The sequence below is a fragment of the Seriola dumerili genome, unplaced genomic scaffold (assembly GCF_002260705.1).
Source record: "Seriola dumerili isolate Sdu_G_001 unplaced genomic scaffold, Sdu_1.0 BDQW01000219.1, whole genome shotgun sequence".
NCBI classification, from domain to species: Eukaryota; Metazoa; Chordata; class Actinopteri; order Carangiformes; family Carangidae; genus Seriola; species Seriola dumerili.
The window spans coordinates 2,937,550-2,959,604 of record NW_019174474.1 but is presented as its reverse complement, the minus strand read 5'-3'; the positions used below and the strand labels follow the sequence as shown (position 1 = coordinate 2,959,604).

Below are 22,055 nucleotides of genomic sequence, written 5' to 3'. Positions count from 1 at the left end.
CCTGCCCCACCCCATTCACCTTGAGGTACCAGAGACGCAGACATACTGTACAGAAGGAGGGACAGAGAGGGGGCGGGAGGATGGGCAAGGAAAGAGGGAGCTTGACAGAACCTCAGTTTGTAACATATAGAAATATACACTCTATGTATTTATTTTGCTCAGGACAAACAATTTAGATCAGATGCGATTATCACTCGTTGTGTAATTTTGTTATTTTTGTTACAGTGGAGGCCAGTTGACTTAAGTCCATGTTGAAATATTGAACTGACATGATGGAAATCCCAATTTTTGGCCTTTGCACATTTATGTCTGTAGTAAATTAAGCTTTACTTATTGATTGAGGAGGTCACCTTGAGATATATATCTCTTTTACAAGAAATACATGAGAACAAATTACATACAACATCACATCAGGACAGCCCTTAAAACAATCATAATGTTTTGCAGTTTATTCCAGAAGTAAGGTGAACAGTACCAGACATCACTCTTCCCCAGTTCAGTGTTGGTACGAGACTTTAATAGCTGACCTATGGCTGTGTGATCTGGTGTCACTGGCATACACAATAGCACAACAACCCTGAAATCAAGCATTTAAATGAAATTCAGTATGCTGCAAATTATCCTATGTGTGACATCCACAGTCAAATTGTTCATGTGAACATCCAGACTGGCACAGTCACATAATATTCACATGCAGTAGCCACATATTTACATCACAATTATCACAGACAGACAGACAGACAGACAGACAGACAGACAGACAGACAGATAGATAGATAGATAGATAGATAGATAGATAGATAGATAGATAGATAGATATATAGATACTTTATTTATCCCCTAGGGGAAACTCATATATCCTTTAGCTCATTGTTCATAATAACTTGTGAAATACTTTCACATGTACATGTTAAAAGGAAAAAATATAACGCAAAGAAGAAGCCCTGTACCCTTACTTGTGCATATACAGTATGAACAATGTGAAACAAAGTGGTTGGTTTTACAGTTAGAAAAACAATTTATACCTCCACACGCTGGGTGGCGATAAAACAAATTACATCTCAACAACAAACCACAGAGGAAGCCTCGTCTCTAGGATACAGCGGATAGCGTTCCTGCCTGACATATGGTGAGTTCTCTCCATACACTGTATTTAAAAAAAAAAAGTTATCTCAGATTTAAAACGTTATCTAGAAAAGGACTGTTTGTCTTTGTTTTTATGACTATATGTTTAAGTCAGTAATAAGGTTTGTTATAAATCAAGCTCCCTTCAACCGCCGACGAGTTCAGTGTGTTGGTTTAGCTAGCTACCTAGCTAGCAGTCACTAACGTTATCTACGTAGCTAGTGTTAGTAGGAGGCTAGGTTAGCAGTTCGCCAAGTAGTGTGACGTTACGCACTGATATTTTTAAGTATATCTCCGCGGACAGGACTTGTAGAAACGGGACAATTCCTTGTTCCACCAGTGATCTATTCATAGTTGATGGACTTGATGTTATAAAACGGTACAGTACAGATTCTACAGGTGTAGGTGTTGTTTATGCATAATTATATCGCACAGATAGTAGCAATCGGGCAGTTACAGACGACTCACTGGTTAACAATGACCCATACGCAACTGTAGTAAAATGTAAAGACTGTGTACCACAGTACTTGAATACTGCAAGAGTTGCAAGATTTTGAGCCAAAGTCTGTGCTAATTTGTAGATTTGCTGTCACACATTGCAATTATTTAACGTACATAAAGTGTGTCTGCCACATGTATGCTATTCTCAATAATATATTTACAGTATGATAAAAATGATTTATCATTGGTTAGTTAGTATACAGTAGATATATATATATTGCTGTTAATTGATATTACTGCAACAAGTATCTGTTATTAGTAATGCATTCTCATTGTGCTGCATGTCTAAAACTGAGGACCTGGCTCTTAAAATGTAAGCAAAGCTCCTAAATAGACACCTGTCTAGCATCAAATCATGAAAAATACAGTTCTAGTTAATATATTTTTTTATACTTTTATACTAAACTTTTGAACGTTTTGAGCCAATAACATTTGAATACCTCTGCTGAGTTCGTTTGCCTCTCACATGATGAGCTGCATGTGCATATGCACTGCATGTGATACTGAATCCAAAGAGTGAGTGATAAGACTTTGTGACTGATAGTATAAAGAAGTGTTTCTTCCCTTGCCTCTTTTAAATCAGCCTATGTGCCCTCCAGAGTGTGGGGATGCTGCCAGTGGAGCATTTTCACCTCAAGCATGTCCTGCAGGCAGTATGTGGGCTGGAGGCAGTCGTCCTCCGCAGTTTTGGCCCAGAGGGAGGACAGGTGCTGTTCACCAGAGACACAGGACAGGCCATGTTGAGCCGAAGCGGGACACGCATTCTCACAGCACTACGACTTGAGCATCCATTGGCTAGGTAACACACAGACATTTACTGTTTCACTATGATGATATTTATCAAGTGTAATTTGTGTTTATATTGTATTTATATTTGCGTGTTCTTCATTTTAGGATGGTAGTGGAGTGTGTCTGGAAGCATAGCACTGTAACAGGCGATGGATCTAAGACCTTTATCCTACTGCTGGCGTCATTGCTACGGATGATTCATACAATGGCCTGCAAGGAGCCTAATGTGTCTCACAGTTATAACTCCAGGGAAGCAGCCGAGGCTGCCACTGCCAGGTGCTTGGCTGACGAACTGCTGGCATTTGCATTGGAGGAAATGGATGATCTCATTGCTATAGGAGTGGTCCCTTATGGATTCTGTGATTTGTGGGAAGGTTTCACTGCAGAAACACAATCACCAGCTCATACAAACAATCATGGAGTGCAAAAGCTGCTAGCATCATTCTTTCATACTCGTCTTGGTCAAATCCACTGTGACTACATAAGCAACCTAGCATGTCAACTACTCAGGCATTTGAAGTTTAAAAAGGACCAACCTTTTTTAGCACTTCAGTTTGTAAATGACAACTTCCCTGCACTGCATACACCTGTATCAGGCTTCCCTATTAGCTGTTCACGTTTGATTGAGGGGCAGGTCATTCACAGGGACTTTGCTATGCCCTGCCCTCGGACTGACCAACAGCCAGTTAAAGCTGTAGTTTTCACCGGGTACCTGCAGCCACAATTGTTCAGTGCAGGAGATGTGCTTGAGGTGGGATGTGGAAACCACATGATAGAGGAGAATTCAAGGAAGGAGAAAAGTATTGTGGAGTTTAGTGCGTGGTCAGAAAGGTCACTAGAATGTGTTATTGCAAATCTGCAAAGTTTGGGTGTCTCTGTGCTTCTGTCTGCAGTGAAACAGTCTGCTGCTGTCATGGCTTTAGCTGCACAGGCAGAGATGTGGGTTGTGGAGTGTATCAGTGAAGATGAGCTGTCTCTCTTTGCCCAGCTAAGTGGGACAACACCTGTTTCAGACTGCTGGATCATTGAACCAGTGAATGTTGCTACTCTGACCTTTTGCCGTCCAATACTACTGGGAGTCCATAGGTATGATAGCAAGTTGCTCTTTTTCAATCATATATATAAATCATATATATACATATATATGTATAGAGTCACAAAGATACATATAGTATGCAAAGAAATACACATGAACACATCACAAGATTTTGACTTGTTTCCTTCATTCATTCATTGTTTAATTCATGAAAATCAAAATTGAACTCTGAATTTTTGTCTTCCACAGATATGTCCATGTGGCTTTCCATGATTTAGAGGAAAGGGTTATGGTCAGACCCTCTAGTCTGGTCATTTGTGGCCCAGGGGAAGGGCAAACAGACCAGTATGCCTGTGCGTTTCAAGATGCCATCCGCATGCTCCTTACAACTTGCAAACCCGTGGGTATGACTGCAGCTACAATATCAAAAAGGACCTTACAGTCACAGAGAAGCACATCTTTACATACAGATGATCGCTCTAATAAAATCGCCTACAACTCCTTCCAGCAGCGTGTGCTGGTGCCCAGCTGCGTTATACCTGCAGGTGGGACATTTGAGTTTCTCTTAAATCATGCCCTCTTACATCATGGCCGCAGTTCCTCAGTTTCTGACAGCACAAATATCCCTGCTGTTTCCCAGCTCTTGGCAAATGTTTTACTGAGTGTGCCTCGGCAGATTTACTCTCATAGTCCGCGACATTTCCTGCAGATTCAATCCAGGGTCATGAGTTTTATTCCTAATAATTCCCACGCTTTCAACCTCCTATACAAACAAGAACACAACATAAGCCTCATACAGGGTCATGGTACTAGTGAAATTCCTCTGAAGGATGGTAAACTAAGTATGCATTGTTGCAGAAAGGCTGACATGTCATCAAAAGTTTTTATGTTGGACTTGGGCCTTGAATCTGTCTCCTGTAAATATGAGCTGCTTCTGGCCGTCCTGCAGTGTGTCACAAGTCTTCTCCGGGTGGACACGGTGCTGTGTACACACACAGCCTTGCACACACAGTCACGCAGACTCACAAACATTTCCTGGGAGGGCACAGAGGATGAGGCTGAGGACTGAGATTGTATTGTATCCCATAAACATATTTTCTCTTTTCATAGTTTCTCAGGTATCAAAAGTTGGAGGAAATAATTTGCACTTTATTGCAGACTGCTACAGACATTTTTGTATGGCCATTGCATTTTTTCTTTGTCCCAATGCAATACACTGTATATGTAATGCATTTATTTGTAATGCAAGTCCACTGCACTCCTACAGAGATACTAAAATTACATTTCATGGCAGTACTGTTGTATGGTGCTGTTTATAGGCCAATAGAATTTTAAGGTAGTTCTGTACCATTCTGTCATGAAGCAAGGCTAGGTTTGGCAATAACAGTAAAAAAAAAAAAAAAAAGGACTAATCTGTACAACGTACAGAGTGTGCAGTTGTTATCAAATCATTTTAAGCAAGTGAGGGAGTAAGTGTTGATATTGGCCTCTTTCCTTTTAACGTCTCATTGTGGTTCCTTTTTTTTAACATTTCTCCTCCTTATCTCAGTTTTCCTGCCCTCTTCCTCTGGCCAGTAAACATTCTGTTATATAAAAAGCATACACACTGGACACATCTCCTCACAAATTTACACCCTACTTTTTATAATCAGTGTTATCTCCATAATGGGGGTGGGGTATCTGAATGGCATCACAAGGCTGTCAACAACCAAATCAAAGTGTACTTCCTTGTGCTGTAATCAGGAGAGTGCTAAGTCTATTCTCACCTCTTTTTAGGGAAATGGTGAGTCATTAGACATTAACTAGGGTCACTGCCATACATAAGTGTTTACTGTTTACGGTAATCACTCTGTGAAACTAGTTTTGAACACAAATTTTCCATAAATGAATTGTGCTGGGAAGAGTTCTTGGCATTGTTTCTGTTTTGAAGTGTGTCTCAACATGAATCACACTTGATAGTTGCTGCATGAGTCACATGTGATGGTTGCAAATATCAAAGAGGGGAAAGCTCGGGATGTTATTTTTCCACTGTGCACGCAGAAGCGAACCTAAATATTGTTTTCAGTTTTATCAAGGCATCTACACCCTGCTAACCCTAGCATGCCCCTAATGTCTAACATATCTTAATGTAACACGCCAAACGGTCAATTTAACTTTGATGATTTGTTTTGTATACTTAATGAACTTAAGTTAGTGACCTGCTGAAAACAGGCCTAATAAAACATTTCAGCTAATATGACTGTTGCACTGTGTGTACTTGAGTGATTATATGCCATAGTATAATACTCTCAGAGTCAACTTAGTACAGTTTGGTTTATTTGGATCTCATTCATTTTTGTCTCTGTGAAACATAGTGCATATGGTATCTGTAAAATGAAAAGGACATTATAAAATAGATAATCAAACCACACATACCATTTAATCATCTACTATTAGAAATGTTTTGCAATTTAAAAAAAAAACACATTTACAAAATGTGACAAAAAATGAAAGGCGTTTTAAACAAGGGCAGTTTAGGTGATGGGGAAAGGAAGGAAAGGAATAAACAAAATGTCATTGTAATGAAGGAACCGAGATGCTACTCTTAATACCAAGCTGTGAAAAACCGCAGTTCACAGCTCAGCTAGTCACCATGGTTTTGACTTAAGTGTTGTAAGAAAGATGAATTGAAGAATTTCATTGGCTACTGCTGTATTGTGCTGAAGTGGTGGTGGTTGCCTTTTTTTATGGCCCTGGACCATGACTCTTCTTGCCAGTAAGTGACCCCGAGTGGTAGCAATAGAAATGTGATCAGTATACAATAATATGATCTTTTGTTTAGATAATTAGCAGTTCACAAACACTAATTTCAATCAAATGACCACAAATTACACATTTCTGTACTACATTGCCACTGAAGCACAGATGACACCCATTCTATAGTTGGGCTTAATAACCACATCGCATCTATCTAGTCCAGGAACGTGGGCCTAAGTGTCAACAGTACAGTTAGAACTGACGAATAATGTACAATCAGAAATATCTGCACCCAGCCTTGCTTAGGTTGTCCCCCTTAAACAAGCAGTGTTTCTATTGGCAGTGGAGAGTCTTTGACTCTAGGAATGACATCATGCAACATTAACAAGGACTTTGGGGTATGATGGTGGGTGTCACACCACCTCCCGAGACTTCCTGATGGCGCAGCACAGGAGCATGCTAAAGATCATCCCAAACACCTATAAGAGAGAGAAAAAATAATATTACTTGTGTTTGTATTAGCTCATGTCTGCACTGCGTTCATCCTCCAGGGCAGCAGAAAGAAATTTGATGAATTACAGTCACACAAATCAGACCTACCATAACAACCCCGATTGTGATGCCCACTCCTCCTATGATGTGTAGCTTGGAGTCAAACACTTCATCAATGGCATCGGGACAACTCTGCAACAAACAGGCATGATTCCTTTCAGCTTTCTCTATAAACCTATGCTATATGTGGTATGGCACATATAACAGGCTGAGAGCATACAGGCTCCATTAAACCATTGTTGCCATAGTAACATGGCAAGGAGGCTGAGGAAATTAGTCTGCAAAGGGAAGACTGATGGACTCATGACACATGTCAGACCATCATTATGTATTTGACATACAGTAATTGAAGTGGCTCTCACAGAGCTTATGGATGTCTGACATCTTTTAGATCAGTGGCTCGTCTCCATTTTGAATACTTTTTTTTCTGTCTGTCTCTTGACTGAAGTACCTGCCTGTGTTGGCATGTACTTCAGTGAAGCTGTGCACACATTCAGGGTAGTTGTACCTTGGTAATGAGCTCCTCAAGCGGTTCTCCCTGGGGACAGGTGTCTTTGGCAGTATCTACAACAGTACCAGTTGGACCACAGCAGTTCAGCTATAAACATACAAAATCATACATTTAGAGAACAAGACGAATTGCTGAAGGAAAACACATATCTCTTACTACAAGTGTTCCTGTTAAAGGAATAGTTCAATGTTTTGGTTCAGATTTTAGTTTCCAATGTCTTGTGGTGACAGTGAGGTTGCCAGGCAACCAGTGGAAATGCTGCACAGACACAATGGGCTGCAGCTAAGCTGTTGTTTATCAAGAAATAGTTACAGCACTTGATCCCCCCTAAAGCAACAAATTATTTTTTTTACATTACTGTTTACGTGCATATCCACCATGAGAAGAACTGATAGGTGTGTTCTTGACTTTTGGAGGCACTTTATGCTAAGCTAGGCTAAGCACCTCCACTCCTTACACACGAGAGATGAGAGTGGTATCAATCTTCTCATCTAATTCTCTCAAAAAAAAACAAATAGGTGTGTATCTCAACTTTTACTTTAAGTTAATTTGTTGAATTTACACTTTCTACTTGTCAAAAACATTAAGGATATCTTTGCTGTGGACAGTTTTGAAATGCCTTGCAAAAGTTCCCATGGGAATGCATTGCATTCACTTGAAAATACCTTTGTGTCAAATTCTTAAGGTAAGATCTGAGTGAAGTCAAATTAGAATTAGTACGTCTGAATCAGAATGAAGCAGAAATGGAACAGAAATGGCTCACCCCAGTTTGAATCACCCGCAGTGTTTCTCTAAGGCGCTCATCTCCTGTTTCCTTGAAGTTGTTGTAGGTCTGCATGTAGAATGTTGTGATGTCATTCACCACCTGTAACACAGCAGCAAGGAAGAATGATTTCATGTGCATCACTAAAGCAGTAACATTTCTTTATACTGCCTTTTAAATGCCAACAGCAACATTTCCATGTATTTCACACAGCAGCAGTATTTCACTCACATTGTTGAAAAGTGCTATACAAATAAAATTATCAATGGAACATACTTATAAAGTTGTAGGATACCTTGCTTTGATTGGAAAATCCCCAGATTCCAGCTGCGACCTCAATAGCAAATATGATAAGCAGGAAGAAGAAGAACTGTGCAGAGGAAAGACAACATTAAACTCAGCTCATCGTGTTAATGTGTGACTCTTGCGTGCATGTGCGCATGCTTGTCCTTTGCATGCATGTGTGCACATGTAAGGTCATTTGAGTGTAGCTGAACCCAATTTACATAGGCGCCGCCTCCTGAGAGATTTAGTACAAGAAGATTAGGGCCAGACTGCCTGGTTAAGAGGGAGGGAGGGAGTGAACAAGTACAGAGACTCTTCTCTTGCCTTGACACCGTTCAGTAAACAATGATGAAGGCAGACATCTCATATTTCTTAGTGTGCCCAAGGTCAGTCTACAATCCACACTTGCTAAAGTGGGACAACAAGTCCAAGTGCTGCTGAGTGAGATCAGTACAAAAATGACTCAGAGAAAAAGAAACAGGATTTTCAAGAGTTTAAATTTGGCTAATTACTAAATTTTTGTGAATAGAAATGAACAGAACAACAAGTGAGAAAAACAAAAAGTGGTACGAACCAGTCCCAGCATACAGGGGGACTCCTGAATAGCCCCACAACATCCCAGAAAACCCACCACCATCATCAGCGCTCCAGCTCCTATCAGGATATATACACCTACACACACACACACACACACACACACACACACACACACACACACACACACACACACACACAATATATATATTTATATCACATATATATACAAGAATACTTTACATACAAACTTTACTTAAATGTTAATAGACAATGTTCCTGCTCAAGGACTTAGAGCATCTTACCTGTGTAAAACACATACGGAGAGTCTGATCCTTCAAAAAGACCTTTGGTCTTGGGGTCTAATCGTAGCCAAAGACCTATAGCAAAGACAGCAGTGCCTGCAAGCTGAGACAAGAACAAAAAACATTTTCACTTAAAGCACTGCAGTTAGTTATTTCAGTAGTCAAAAGTTTGCTCAGCAAAAGTTCAACCAGGAAGAATACTTTTCATGTGTGTTCCCCTTCCATATAAATGCATATTTTCCCCTTCTCAACTTAATCAGCTGATTATTATTTTACCACAATTATCTCACTGCTGTCAGTATTTAAAACTTTTCTTTTCTTGGCTGTTTCCTGCTGTGTCTAATCACCACAGATGCTTTCCATACTTCCTCAGCAATGTCTATCGTGCTATATATGCTCTATTGCATATCAATACAAGAAACGATGGTATTTATCTATATACATCACAGTTCATTCCTTTTGCACCATCACTTTTCTAATAAACCCACTGCAAATTACGCTGAGTTATTCAAGTCTTGATAAGGATAAGACTGGAGGGACAGATTGCAGAGAGACAACTGCAGCTGTTAAGAGGACCCATAACCAGTATTATCTTAATACTGCAGTGGCTTTAAACAAGTTCCTTTCCTTTTTTTATTTCCACATATTCTCTTATTCATCAGCATATGTATTTAATATTGACACAAAGTTGAACGTGAATCCATCAACATATAGCTGTATGTATGTTATGAGTTCCTGTTATTATATTCTGCAACACCAGCCTGTTTGCAAACAGACAAGCATAAAACTGTACTTCACACTATAAATCTCCGTGCATGGTGCCTTATTGTGTAATATGCATGCACAGGCACTAACTTACAAGCCTTATCGGCACACACAGGTCAGTGAATTTTTAACTATGAGAGCCTTACGTAAAGATGGCCCTTTTATTCAAAAGGTGTGTGTGTGTATCTCTGTTTATATTCCACTGTCTTTTAGAGCTAACCAGAAACATGCTAGTTGAGGAAGCGTTTCCACCTCTCTTGTCTCTCTCACACACATACACTTGCACACACACAAAACATGCAATAACACACAACAAAAAGTAAAGTACACTTACCCAAAAGAAAAAGTTGAAGACAAACATGAGATATTTCACACACTTGATTCCCCCAGCGACAGCCATTCTGATTTTGTCTACACACTGTACCACTATGAGAGTTTAATAACCAACTTCTTTTGAGGAGGAAGCAAAAGCATAATGGTGTAAGTCATAAAAAAAAACAAAAAAAAACGGGGAAAGTAAATTCCCTTCAATACCACACCTTCATACAATCACCTGATCACACAGTTAGGGAGTGGCAAGAGAGGTAGTGTTACCTGAGAAACTGACGTTCATTGTGTATCTGATATAAATTCCCACCTGTGTTCATTCCTGTCTTTTGTGCCATGTTCATACATGTACTGTTTGTGTGTTTATAACTAGCGCATGTGTGCAGATGATGTGGGCACAGAGTGCTTTATGATCTGGGAGGCAGCAGCACAGACCAGGGTCTCTGTTCAGGCACGTTGACATAAAACATTTCCCAAAAAACCTGCTTAGCAGGATATTTACTGCTCCACTGTCTGAACTCTGTGTTACTATAGTCACAAAATAGGCTTCTCTTAAATATGACTACTTCACATTCCTACTCCCAGAGTCCATTATTATTGAAAGCAAGGTTTGTGTGCAAGGTTAATTCACTGACAAAACACACGGACATGGGCACTCTTGTTGTGTCCAGACTGAGCTGTAATCAGATATGTGTGTCATGTGATTTGTGGCTGCATGGACAGGATGTGTGTCATTCAGTTCCTGTTTAATCTAATTCAAAAGTGGAAAATCTACACTTACATGAGGATTTGAGGTTCTAGCAGGCTTTGCTATTTATTGACTTTAAACTGTTGTATTTCATTGTCATCTTATTCCTTATTCTCTTTCTAAAAATGATTAACTCAGTGAATTTCTACATATTTTAGTATTTTTAATATCTCAAATTGATAGTTTTCAGGGTCACTTTTCTCCCATGAACACATATACACTGTGGGAAATCCCTGTCTGCCCTGTAATGAATGGTTATCGTTGGTTTATTTATAGCTGCACAAATTAGAAATGTTCATAAAAGGGCAAAACATCCATCTGAAACCACACACATAGGCTACAGATCACAAACAGACACACCCTGCAGGCTTTGTGGGACACGAATAGCCTATATGGGATATCCTGGATTCACACACGCATACATACACAGGCAGGCTCCCTGACATGCGCAACTCTTCACGTCACGTGACGGAGCAGAAGTCTTAATTATTATTATATCAGTCACATTCTCTACCACAATAAAGCGCCCCCCTCCCCTCCCCTCCCCTTCCAACCATTGCAATTATTAAAATGCCGTGCGCGCAAACTCCAGAGTGTAGTCTGCGCGATGGAACTGGGTCACTTGGCCACTGGGGATTATTCTTCCACCCCGCTCAGTCTCCACAAGCTTTGGGGCACTTTGTGTTTAGTGGTGGCCAGAGCCAAAAATCATTCGAGGGGCGGAATAAACTGTGATAAGTAACCTAGGCTAGTATGTGAGTACTCGCCACAATTATGCATGTGGGACACATAATAATTTCATTCACTACCAATAGTAACCTGCTCACACACGAATACGCATGCACGCGACGCTCACACGCGTAAAACACAGACAGGATGTACATTTTTCTATGAGAACAAGACATGTTCTCGCTTCAAACTCACCCAGAACACCAGGTTGAAGGCAAACATCAGGTATTTGATGCACATCTCTCCTCCCGACAGCGCAGCCATGGCGGTACCTGAGCTGTGGATCACACTTGTGCTGGTATCACCAGTTCAAACCGACGGTAGAATAGAGGAGAATACCTTCTAAATAACAGTCAGTATGTAGAATGGGGCTATTTGCCGTCGCGCCGCCAGGACTGATATGCGCGCCGTGCTGTGCGCGCCTGTAGTGGTCCGCCCCCACAGATAACGGACTGCAAAAGCAAATCCTCCTGCAACTCGTTCTTTCTTTCTTTATCTCCTTCTTTTTATTTGAAACGTTGTTGTGCATTTTCTTTGTGTGTCTTTTAAATAGCCTAGCTCTAAGTTTTTAATTTTTTTCAAAACCAGTAAGATTTTTATTTGTGGCATTTTCGTAGCATTTTCATCACAGTAATCGTTCTCAATCATTTGCGACAGTGGGGATTTACAAGTTTTATTGCACGTAGCCTATATCTAGTTCTAAATAGGCTATTTTATGGTAGCACTGTTAAATTAGGCACCTAGTGTCTTCAAAGATTATTTTAGCTACTTCTTTTTCAAAATTTAGCCTCCCCTCTCAATGTCGTGGCCAAGGAACCTACAGCCTATATTCAGACTGTTTTTCCTGCATACAATCGTACAATAATGCACTGTGCAGCAGCCTGCTCTGGGTTTTATAGTTGCAAGTTTCTGCAGAACATGGGTAGTGCGATGACGTAATTCTCCCGGAATAAGAAAAGCGCGTTCACGAATTGAATATACTGTACATGAATGAACACAGTGCACGAGCATGCCCTGGCGAACAGTGTATCTCCCAGACAGCACACAGGCAGTTCAATGTACAGGCCAACATATATTATTGAGAATATTGGGCATTACTGTCTAATAAGGCACCCATTATAAAGAGTTTATTTGGATTGTAACAAATTGCCTCAATAATTAGATGATTTAGTAACACTTTATAGATCAGCCATAAGCCATTTATTCAAACCGCTGTTTGACAACTTATCCCCTGGAAAAGGGTTGCAGAGCATCTGGACCAATTCCATTTATTAACTCAGTAACATTTATATCGACACACTTGATAGAAAAAATACTATTAAAGACTTCATTCTTATCATTTATACTTTTATGTATACTTCTTGTCATGTATACTTGTGAATGACTCACTTTAACTGATGGCTTATTACCAAGTACAAAACCCACTTTATTAAGTGATTTATTACCATCTTAAACTAAAGAATTGATGGTCAGAAATCCACAACCTTTTATTAATGACATACTAACATTTGCAGACAGGATTGTGTCATGGCAGAACTCTTCAGACGAGGCCAGTGGATCTTCAGGTCTTCTGCAACACTTAGTTCAATAACAATATTAGTTTTGCTCAGAGAATTCAATAAACACTCAAGAGTCAAGAAACATGCAGAGACAATGTTGAGTAGAGTAACACTTATTGTACTTTTGGTATGATACAGAAAACCGAGGCTAGTTCATGAACACAGGCATTGAAGTAGGGTCCAACAAGCATGGCCTTATGTGCCCAGAGGGGTTTCCACCTATTGTGGAGCTTATTCCCTTATTCCTTATATCCCCTTTTTCTCTTTAATAGGGAATTTTCCACCATTATTTCCAGGTTCTTTTCTTGGAGTTGCTTAGTCATTCCAACGAACCTGATTTGACATCGGTCCGAGGGCACTATTTTTACACATTGGTGTCAGCCCTGAGTTCCCATTGGATGCTTCTGGTGGGTGACCATGATCTGATTTATGAACTTGGCACCTGCCTTGGTGACTATAATACACTTGACGTATACATCTCAGTTTACATAGTACAGACATTCTGACAGCTAGGTATACATGCTCTGTTGATTACTAAAACATATACCACAATGGCTTATTAGAAAGTCAGAGAAACATGATTGTTGCTGTATTACCAGCACTGATTACCAACATTTAAAACTACATTATACATACAGATATGTTCTTACTAAAGCTTTTTGAAGGTCCCGCAGGTGTTTTCAGTTATCTGATGATTAGACCTCAGGTTCAAGATGGGTGGAGCTGTGATGGGAATTACATGAGGTGAAATTTGACCCTCCCTGACAGGCTGATACAGCCACACAGTCTTGATGAGGTCTACTTTGGAAAAATAATTAGTCACCTGTGTGTGTTTACCATGGGTGTGCTTGGGCTTTGAAACAGTTTTAACAGAACACATTGTTGCAAAGTGGTTTCAGATAAGGGTGTTGTTTGTCATGAAAGACGTGTCGTAGCAGGAAACACACAGGTGTAATCACAATAATTACATTAAAAAGTGGGTGAGCTAGTTCCAGGGGCCTGGTGTTCTGCATGCTGGCTCACTGGCATGGCTTACAGCGACGCTTGATGGAACTGAGCCATCGTTAATAGACCTATTCTCAGGACTGTGTGAACGTGTTACAGACTGTGTGATTGACATCCTTCTGACTCTCTTGTTAGATTTGTTGTGACCTGTCAGGACCACTTACACCTATATCATAGTTATGAGTATATTGAGCTTGGTGACAGTATAGCTTGACTCAAAATTAACCTGAGGAGAGGTCTAATTATCCAGAATAGCTGATAACACGTGTGAAAGTATGCAGAGAGTAGCAAAGTGGAATTGGATAGGCATTTATTTGGACACGCAATACGGAAGCTTTAGTTGTTACAGATATTAAAGGATGCCTTGTTTATGTTTGGGAGATTGTGACACTGATTGTAAATGTTTGTGTTTGAAAAAGTGTGATTCTCTCCTTCACTGTGGTTGTCCTTTTTTCCAGGTGATCGGTGAAGGTTGCACCTGAGAGTGTTGATCCATACAAGTTCCCAGTGTGTGTTTATGTTTGTGTAATTTTAGCACAGCTTAGTCATGTGTTTGTCCATGTGACACCAGCAAAGCAGTGTTATTGCGTGAGATATCTCCAGTGAGTGTGTTTTCCACAAGAATTGTTTGGGTTGGCGCCGATACAGTTACGCATGTGTAGACTAATCACTCAGCCAGGCGATCAGTGGGCATATCCTGGTATTGTCCTGCTGAATCTGTTTGATGGTGTCAGTCTGCGGGTACCAAGCTGTGGACAGAATGATATTCTGACCTTCTTGACATAACCTGCCGAGGGGAGGGACCCTTAAGGGAAGCCAACTACGGGTGTGGGTATGTTCTTTGCTATAAAATAGAGCTTCCAGTGTGGTTGAGTGTCTTTGTGTGTGACAAAGTATTTGACCCTTTTCTCAGTTTAGCCTATATTGGACCCAAACCATCACAGTATAGCATCATGCCCTGACTGTGAGGTCTGGACGTGCAACGTTTGGATTTTCTGATTCTTGATTGTGTGACTCTTCTTTGCAAACCCTGTGATTTAACTTAGTCCGGAGCCATGGAGGTAGGACTAACTGGAGTTTGGAAAACTGGAGAAAGATGTTGTATGAAACAGGCCATGCACTCTTACACAGAATAATGTGATATTTAAATATCATAGTATGATGTTGATGTTGGTAGAGGTGGTGGTGATAACGGAGAGCATATTTATGTGTGTTTCAGGTGTGCACGAGGAGGTATTTGCTAGAAATTTGGGTTCTCCTGCATCTGACAGGTGTGTGTCATATCAGCGGTTGTGATCTTCAAAAGTAACACGGTCTTATAAACTATTAATGTGTGAAATATTTCATATTAGATCTCATCTAGTCCTGTTTCTACAGTCAATTGCATATTGGTATATTTTGTGTGTCCAGCTTGTGTGGCAGGTATGACAGGGAGATGCAGTCTGTTCGGACGACACCACGTTCACACGTTTGATGGGGTCTTGTATGAGTTTCCTGGAGATTGCAGCTACCTTCTGGCTGGAGACTGCAACCATCGCTCCTTCACACTTCTGGGTGAGTCATGCTCAGACAATTCAATAAAGAAACAAACTGATTTGAATTCTAATGGTGTCTGATGCTCAGTCTGTTGCATTTCAGTGTGTAGTGCATTTTGCATGGGGTTGATAGCGTGATTTGTGCGTTAAAACAGCTTTTAATAATATTAGACCATCAAAATTGTTTGCTTATTTACCCTCAGTTTTAATTTCATGCAGACTCAACACACAGTCTTGTTTGTGTGAGGCTGTTTTGGTTTGATGTAGCAGTGTCATTATGGTAAAAAATAAATGAATAAATAACATGTTGTGGCTCTGCAGGGGATTTTGTCAATGGCAAAAGAACAGGAGTCACTCTGTTTCTGGGAGACGCCTGGGAGTTGCACCTGTCTGTAGATGGACGGCTCACACAAGGAGAAAAAAGGTAGAGTAATAAAATGTCTTAAGTTGTCATGCAAAAATCTGTAGTTATTTGTACGTTCATGTTGACTTATTGCAGAAAAAAGTCCACCGATAGTTTGTAGACTGACGTGCGTCTCCTTTTCTGTAGACTGTCTCTGCCCTATGCATCTCACACTGTGTTTGTGGGCTCTGAGCTGGGCTTTTATAAGCTCTGGAGTGAGGAGTTTGGCTTCACTGTTACCATTGATAATGCAGCCAACATCGCCTTGACGCTGACCAAGCACCATGTAAACCGCACCTGTGGCCTCTGTGGAAACTTCAACTCTGTATCAGCTGATGAATATACTGCTCAAGAGGGTAGGTGCATGTGGGGAAATGAGTTAAAACTCTGTGTGGGGGGGTATGAGGATGTTGGACAGTGAAGAGAAATCAGGGAGGTTCCCATTACTCCTGGAATTTAGGAAATGATTCGGGTCACCCGCAGTCAGCAACAGGAAGAATAGCAACTTAGTACAGGAAAAGATAACAAGGTAAAAGAAAGCAAGAGAAACAGTGGTGGTAGGATGAGATTAAGGAGAAATCTGTCAGCTCAATTAAGTGTTTGTGCTTTTCCACTCTCAAGTTGAAAAGATTTTGAGGCACATGATTGCCTTAAATAAAAGTAATCGATAATGTAGAAATAATATGTTTTTTGCCCTACTATTAAACACAGCATTTGAAGTTATAAAGACTAGATTTTCCAGTTTCGTTTAATGTTCTTTATCATTCATATTGAAGATGAGAAAACTCAAAATGTGTCCGCAGTTATTAAACTTTTAAATGTCATAACAGTAACAGTGGCGTTCTCTTTTATCTGGTTTTATTTTTTTGCAAAGCACTTTGTAACTTTATTCAGAAAAGTGCTATATAATTAAAAGTAATTATTATAATTATTATTATTGTTATTATCATCTTGCAGTAAGTCACTTCTTGAAGCTGTTCATCAGGCGTGAACACAGAGCACCAAATTCAAAACAAGCCAAGTTTCAAAAAGCAACAGTTGAAGATGGCTAAATCAGAACACCTGAACTTACCAAATATTTCACAATATACAAAAAGATGAAGAGAGAAACTGGCGTAGCCTCCTTAACTTCATTGCAGTCGGTGGTCAAACTGGTCCATATTCATCCAGTGATGGGGAAAACTGTTTAACAGAGAATCTGCTTAAGATTTGCTGCAGATAAGTCGGCTAGTCCAGACAACTCATCCACCGTTGAGTTGAAGGCGCCTTTAGTGAGATACAGACAAAATGACAAAACAGTGAAGAGAACTTAGCCTTGTTTTCATCATGCCCAGACGAGTTGAGTGAATTAGCCAATTAGAAGCTGGCAACGTGCTGCTGCAGTACTGTTGAGGGAGTGTGGTCCAGCCTAAAAAATCTGTTCAACTCAAAGACGCTAGCAAAGACAATTATCCCTTCATGACAGCACAATATCCTAAGTAATGCAATCAAACTCTGTTTTTAAGCAATATTTGCAAATGGGCTAACTGTGTGTGTGTGTGTGTGTGTGTGTGTGTGTGTGTGTGTGTGTGTGTGTGTGGTGTGTGTGTGTGTGTGTGTGTGTGTGTGTGTGTGTGTGTGTGTGTGTGTGTATTTTCAGGATTCCTTACAGAGGACACTTATGACTTTGCAAATTCATGGGCAGTGAAGGGGGCTGATCAGTTTTGTCGACGTGTCTCAAATCCCAACCTGTCGTGTAATAGCACCAAAGACACTTCAGCGGTGAGAGGACAATTCACACACACATACATGTGTTAGTACATCTATGAAGATGTCATTACATTTGATAAGAAGGCAAACAATTGTGAAAATGTACAGAAATGTCTCTTCATAATATAGAAAATATTAATCAGCACAAATAATGATAAACACACACTAAGGCATGGGAGGATCTTAGGCATTGATGTTAAAGAATTTGGCATTCACTGTATTTTTTTTTTTACTAATTGTCAACCACTGCACTTATACTTACTAAAAAGCACCTCTGTCTCTCACTGCATACAGTATTTCTCTCTGTCTCTGTCAAGTGTGTGATATTTTTGACTTATGTAAGTCATAATTTAGCGTGGCAAGTCTTACTGACAATGTATATTAAGTCATAGTGAAAATGTTGGAATTACAGTAGTATGTAAAAAACTATGTGGTCTGGTCTCTCTTCATTTCCTGTCATCTCTCTACTTTCAGTTCTCTAATAAAGACATGAAATTCTCCAAAAAATGTCACAATGGTGTCAAACATTTGACTTAGAATCTTATAACTATAGCTAAGCAAGTCAGCAACTTATAACTTGTGTCTCTTAATTTTGATTTACTACTAGAAATAACATTTTTGTCATTTGTTCTATTTTTCATGGGTGGAATGGGCTTACATATACAGTATACAGCATATGGGTTTAATGGCCATTATGCTCCAATGGGGAAGAGACCCTGATCTCTTCAAAAGTGAACTGCTGGTACGCTAACAGATCTGACAAGCATGGGTGCAGTTATGTAATGTGTCTATTGTAGTCGCTTTGGGTGGGCTGATATGAAACGATCAGCCAGTTTTAGTAAGAATATTTTGTACTACAACAACACCCCCATGTGAGAAAGCAGTAAAAATTCCATGTTTCCTGTGTCACTGTCAACTAACTTCAGATAAGGAAATGAGTGTTCTTTCAGTGTACAACGAGGCTTCACGCAACAAAGTCTGACAGAGTGAGACTATTCATTTAATATCTAAAGATATATTCACAGATAGGTCTTTATTTAAGTTGTGTGTGTGTGTGTGTGTGTGTGTGTGTGTGTGTGTGTGTGTGTGTGTGTGTGTGTGTGTGTGTGTGTGTGTGTAGATTTTGTCCAGCTGCAGTGTGTTGCAGACCTCCAGTGTTTTTCTGCACTGTGCCCACCTGGTCTCTCCCGATGCGTTCCTGTTTCTGTGTCAAGAGGAGGCGTGTCACTGCAACCAGAAGCAGCAAGAAGACTGCTACTGTCCAATCCTGTTGGAGTATGCCCGCACATGCCACGCCCATGGGATACTTCTACGGGGCTGGCTTGAGGAGAGCAACTGCTGTAAGTTTGTCAGTCTGTAAAAAGTAATAGCAAGCTATAAAATTACATCAGTGATCTAATTGTGTGTTTGTGCATGCACAGTCCCCAAGTGTCCAATTGGGATGCAGTACAGTGAATGCACCAAGTCCTGCTCTACAACCTGCCATAGTCTCAACATCCAGGAGGTCTGCAAGGAGGAGTGTGTGGACGGCTGCACATGTCCCGGTAACCTCCTGCTCACTACATCTCCCTCTTTCTCTCTCTGTCTCTTTGTTACTCGTAGCTGTAACATGGATGCGCATTTGTGTTTCAGTGGGTAAAGTTTTGGATGGGAATCGCTGTGTGGAGGTGTCTGAATGTTCCTGCGTGCACATGGGAAAACATTTCCCTCCAGGATCCACTATCTCTCAGGACTGCAACACCTGGTGAGACGGCACAACGCATGTCCAAATATGCATTCAGTGCATTCAGTGAAATGTTTCCAATTTGTTTCTAAATTGTTGCTGTTCTGCAGCGTGTGCCGTCACGGTTCTTGGGAATGCACCAATGAAGGCTGCCCTGGTGAGAGAGACCTGCAGTAGTAGTCAGTGCACTGACTCACACATTCCGCTGGTTTAATAAAGTCCTGGGTTGCTAATACTTTGCGGTTATGTCTGTGTTGTCCGTGTGAAGGTGAGTGTTTGGTAGTGGGCCAGTCTCACTTCAAGACCTTCGACAACAAGTTCTTCACCTTCACTGGCCACTGTCAGTACCTGCTGGCAAGAGACTGCACAGATAGGGAGTTTTCTGTCATTATTGAGAACGTACAGGTAATGAATGTGTGTTTTTTTAACTGCCAGACATTTTTTAAATTTGTCCTTCCCTTACACAAATTACATAACCCTGCTTTTTTGTCTGTCACTTTGCTTCCAATAATTGCTTGTCATTTTTGCTATTCATTAATGTGTTTCAGTGTGCAGATGATCAAGATGCTGTTTGCACACGCTCAGTGACGCTCACCCTGCCCTCTCTGGAGGACATGACAGTGAAGCTGAAGCATGGAGGAGTTGTCTCTGTCAACAGCATGGACATCCAGACCCCAATGCATCATGGTATGCCACTTTGGTAGATGAGTGGATAAGAGTTAGATTTCATATTCCCTCTAATCAAATTATACATGGAATTATACCTGGAACTGGAGATGTTTGAAATTATCATATTTTAATACATGGGCCTGAAGCTATAACAAAAAGTGTTTTCAGCCTGAGGACATTATGTGTTTCATCCAGCATATCAACATCAAATAAAAAACTGGCTATTTGAATATCTATTTCAACCTTTCTTGACACAAACTTGTGATAATTTTTATTAGTAAGAAAATGTTTAGTGGTGAAAATTTTATTCTTTAAATCACTTGTGATAAAGTTGTGTTGAATTCAACTTGTCGGCTCCTTGTGTGTGCAATCTCACAGGCCGTCTGCATATCCAGAGATCTGTCCAGTCTTCTGTACGTGTAAAATTTGGAGATGACCTTCGTCTAGACTGGGATGGGCGTGGCCGGGTGCTCTTAAAGGTTGTGTATGTTAAATGATTAAAGATGCTTTTGGTAATGATGCACGTGTGGAAACATAAGCAAACTATTGTACTGAATTCTGTCTACTACCTCAGCTAGGACCACGATGGGCGGGGCAGACCTGTGGTCTCTGTGGCAACTTCAATGGTAACCAAGGTGATGACTTCCTGTCTGGTTCTGGACTGGTGGAGGCAGGTCCTCAGGCATTCGGCGAGTCCTGGAGGATCAATGGAGACTGTGAATCAACACGCAAACCTGAGATTGATCCATGTGCCACTAACCCAAAAAGAGGTATATACACTCACATAAACACGTGTCACCCAAAATACAGCTAAACTCTGACCTATGATCCTCCAACACCTTTCAGTACATTTTGCAGAAGAGGCATGTGCGATGATGATGTCCGACATGTTCAGTGCGTGCCACTTTCTGGTGAACCCGGCTCCGTTCCAGCGATTCTGTCGTTATGATGTGTGCGCGTGTGTGGACGGCGAGGAGTGCCTCTGCTCTGCTCTGTCTGCCTACGCAGCTGCCTGCGCTGCAAGAGGAGTGCTGCTCAACTGGAGGTCTCCCTCACTCTGTGGTAAGTAATTTATGGCTGATCATTCATATGCACACACACTAGGTAAACGTACAATCATTTCATTCCATTTGTAGACAGAAAACAGCCTCGTACAGCATTTGCAAAAGTCAATAATAGAACATGAAAGCCATAACTTTTAGTAAGAGAAGATCCAAACATCAGCTCCACATAAAAATCTGTCTGTTTGGGTATTTGTCTAATCAAGAGTACAGCAACAAGCAACACAAACAACATCATAACTCCAGGGATGGGTTTTACACATTTTTGTGGCAACCATTGTGTAAAGCTCAGTACACTTTTTCTAACAGATAAAAATACATCTTAACTGAGAGCAGATGACTAATCAGGGGAGGGCCTGATTTGATTTTATCAGCATTGGAGTGCCCTGAGGGCCAAGTGTATGAGGCCTGTGGGAGTGTGTGTGACCGGACGTGCCGTGCTCTGTCTGGGGCTGAGGGCGGCTGTGAGGGGGAGAGGGTGTGTGAGGAGGGCTGCTTCTGTCCCGCTGGAAAATACCTGAGCGAAACTGGAGAGTGTGTGACGGCTGACCTGTGCACCTGCCTGCATGATGGACAGCTCTACCAACCTAGTGACGTCTACGCGGATCACAACAGCATCTGGTCAGTGACTGTGCATGTATATAT

The 22,055-nt window shown here is 40.8% G+C and overlaps 3 protein-coding genes across 6 annotated transcripts in view; 2 read left to right on the top strand and 1 right to left on the bottom strand.

Annotated features, from left to right (window-relative positions):
* The first annotated feature begins 1,091 nt into the window (after positions 1-1,091).
* On the top strand, positions 1,092-5,685 carry bbs10 (Bardet-Biedl syndrome 10). Of its 2 annotated transcripts, none has more exons than XM_022754467.1 (4): positions 1,092-1,129; positions 2,210-2,425; positions 2,521-3,501; positions 3,701-5,685. In XM_022754467.1, the coding sequence occupies exons 2-4, from the start codon at positions 2,235-2,237 to the stop codon at positions 4,518-4,520; spliced, it is 1,992 nt and encodes a 663-aa protein (XP_022610188.1). In that variant the 5' UTR covers positions 1,092-1,129; positions 2,210-2,234; the 3' UTR covers positions 4,521-5,685. The 2 variants fall into 2 exon arrangements, with proteins under 2 accessions (XP_022610188.1, XP_022610187.1); XM_022754466.1 differs by having other exon boundaries at positions 1,093-1,129; positions 2,226-2,425.
* A 60-nt stretch (positions 5,686-5,745) lies between these two features.
* Positions 5,746-12,110, bottom strand: LOC111228527 (CD9 antigen-like). 2 transcript variants are annotated; one of them, XM_022754468.1, is made up of 8 exons: positions 11,902-12,110; positions 9,138-9,240; positions 8,873-8,970; positions 8,309-8,383; positions 8,014-8,115; positions 7,248-7,337; positions 6,788-6,871; positions 5,746-6,666 (listed from the first exon to the last, which is right to left on the bottom strand). In XM_022754468.1, the coding sequence occupies exons 1-8, from the start codon at positions 11,968-11,970 to the stop codon at positions 6,601-6,603; spliced, it is 687 nt and encodes a 228-aa protein (XP_022610189.1). In that variant the 5' UTR covers positions 11,971-12,110; the 3' UTR covers positions 5,746-6,600. The 2 variants fall into 2 exon arrangements, with proteins under 2 accessions (XP_022610189.1, XP_022610190.1); XM_022754469.1 differs by lacking the exon at positions 11,902-12,110 and adding an exon at positions 10,237-10,392.
* Positions 11,713-22,055, top strand: part of vwf (von Willebrand factor) — a 25,327-nt gene continuing 14,984 nt past the window's right edge. Inside the window, exons 1-16 of one of the 2 annotated variants that reach the window (XM_022754465.1) lie at positions 11,713-11,732; positions 15,490-15,541; positions 15,681-15,824; positions 16,127-16,229; positions 16,356-16,564; positions 17,848-17,969; positions 19,078-19,297; positions 19,379-19,501; positions 19,590-19,701; positions 19,791-19,837; positions 19,949-20,085; positions 20,229-20,367; positions 20,728-20,828; positions 20,924-21,119; positions 21,196-21,411; positions 21,785-22,031. In XM_022754465.1, the coding sequence (XP_022610186.1) occupies positions 15,695-15,824; positions 16,127-16,229; positions 16,356-16,564; positions 17,848-17,969; positions 19,078-19,297; positions 19,379-19,501; positions 19,590-19,701; positions 19,791-19,837; positions 19,949-20,085; positions 20,229-20,367; positions 20,728-20,828; positions 20,924-21,119; positions 21,196-21,411; positions 21,785-22,031 (2,102 nt within the window). In that variant the 5' untranslated portion in view covers positions 11,713-11,732; positions 15,490-15,541; positions 15,681-15,694. Of the gene's footprint in view, positions 11,733-15,164; positions 15,332-15,489; positions 15,542-15,680; positions 15,825-16,126; positions 16,230-16,355; positions 16,565-17,847; positions 17,970-19,077; positions 19,298-19,378; positions 19,502-19,589; positions 19,702-19,790; positions 19,838-19,948; positions 20,086-20,228; positions 20,368-20,727; positions 20,829-20,923; positions 21,120-21,195; positions 21,412-21,784; positions 22,032-22,055 lie in introns of those variants that run through there. The other variant, XM_022754464.1, reaches the window with a different exon arrangement.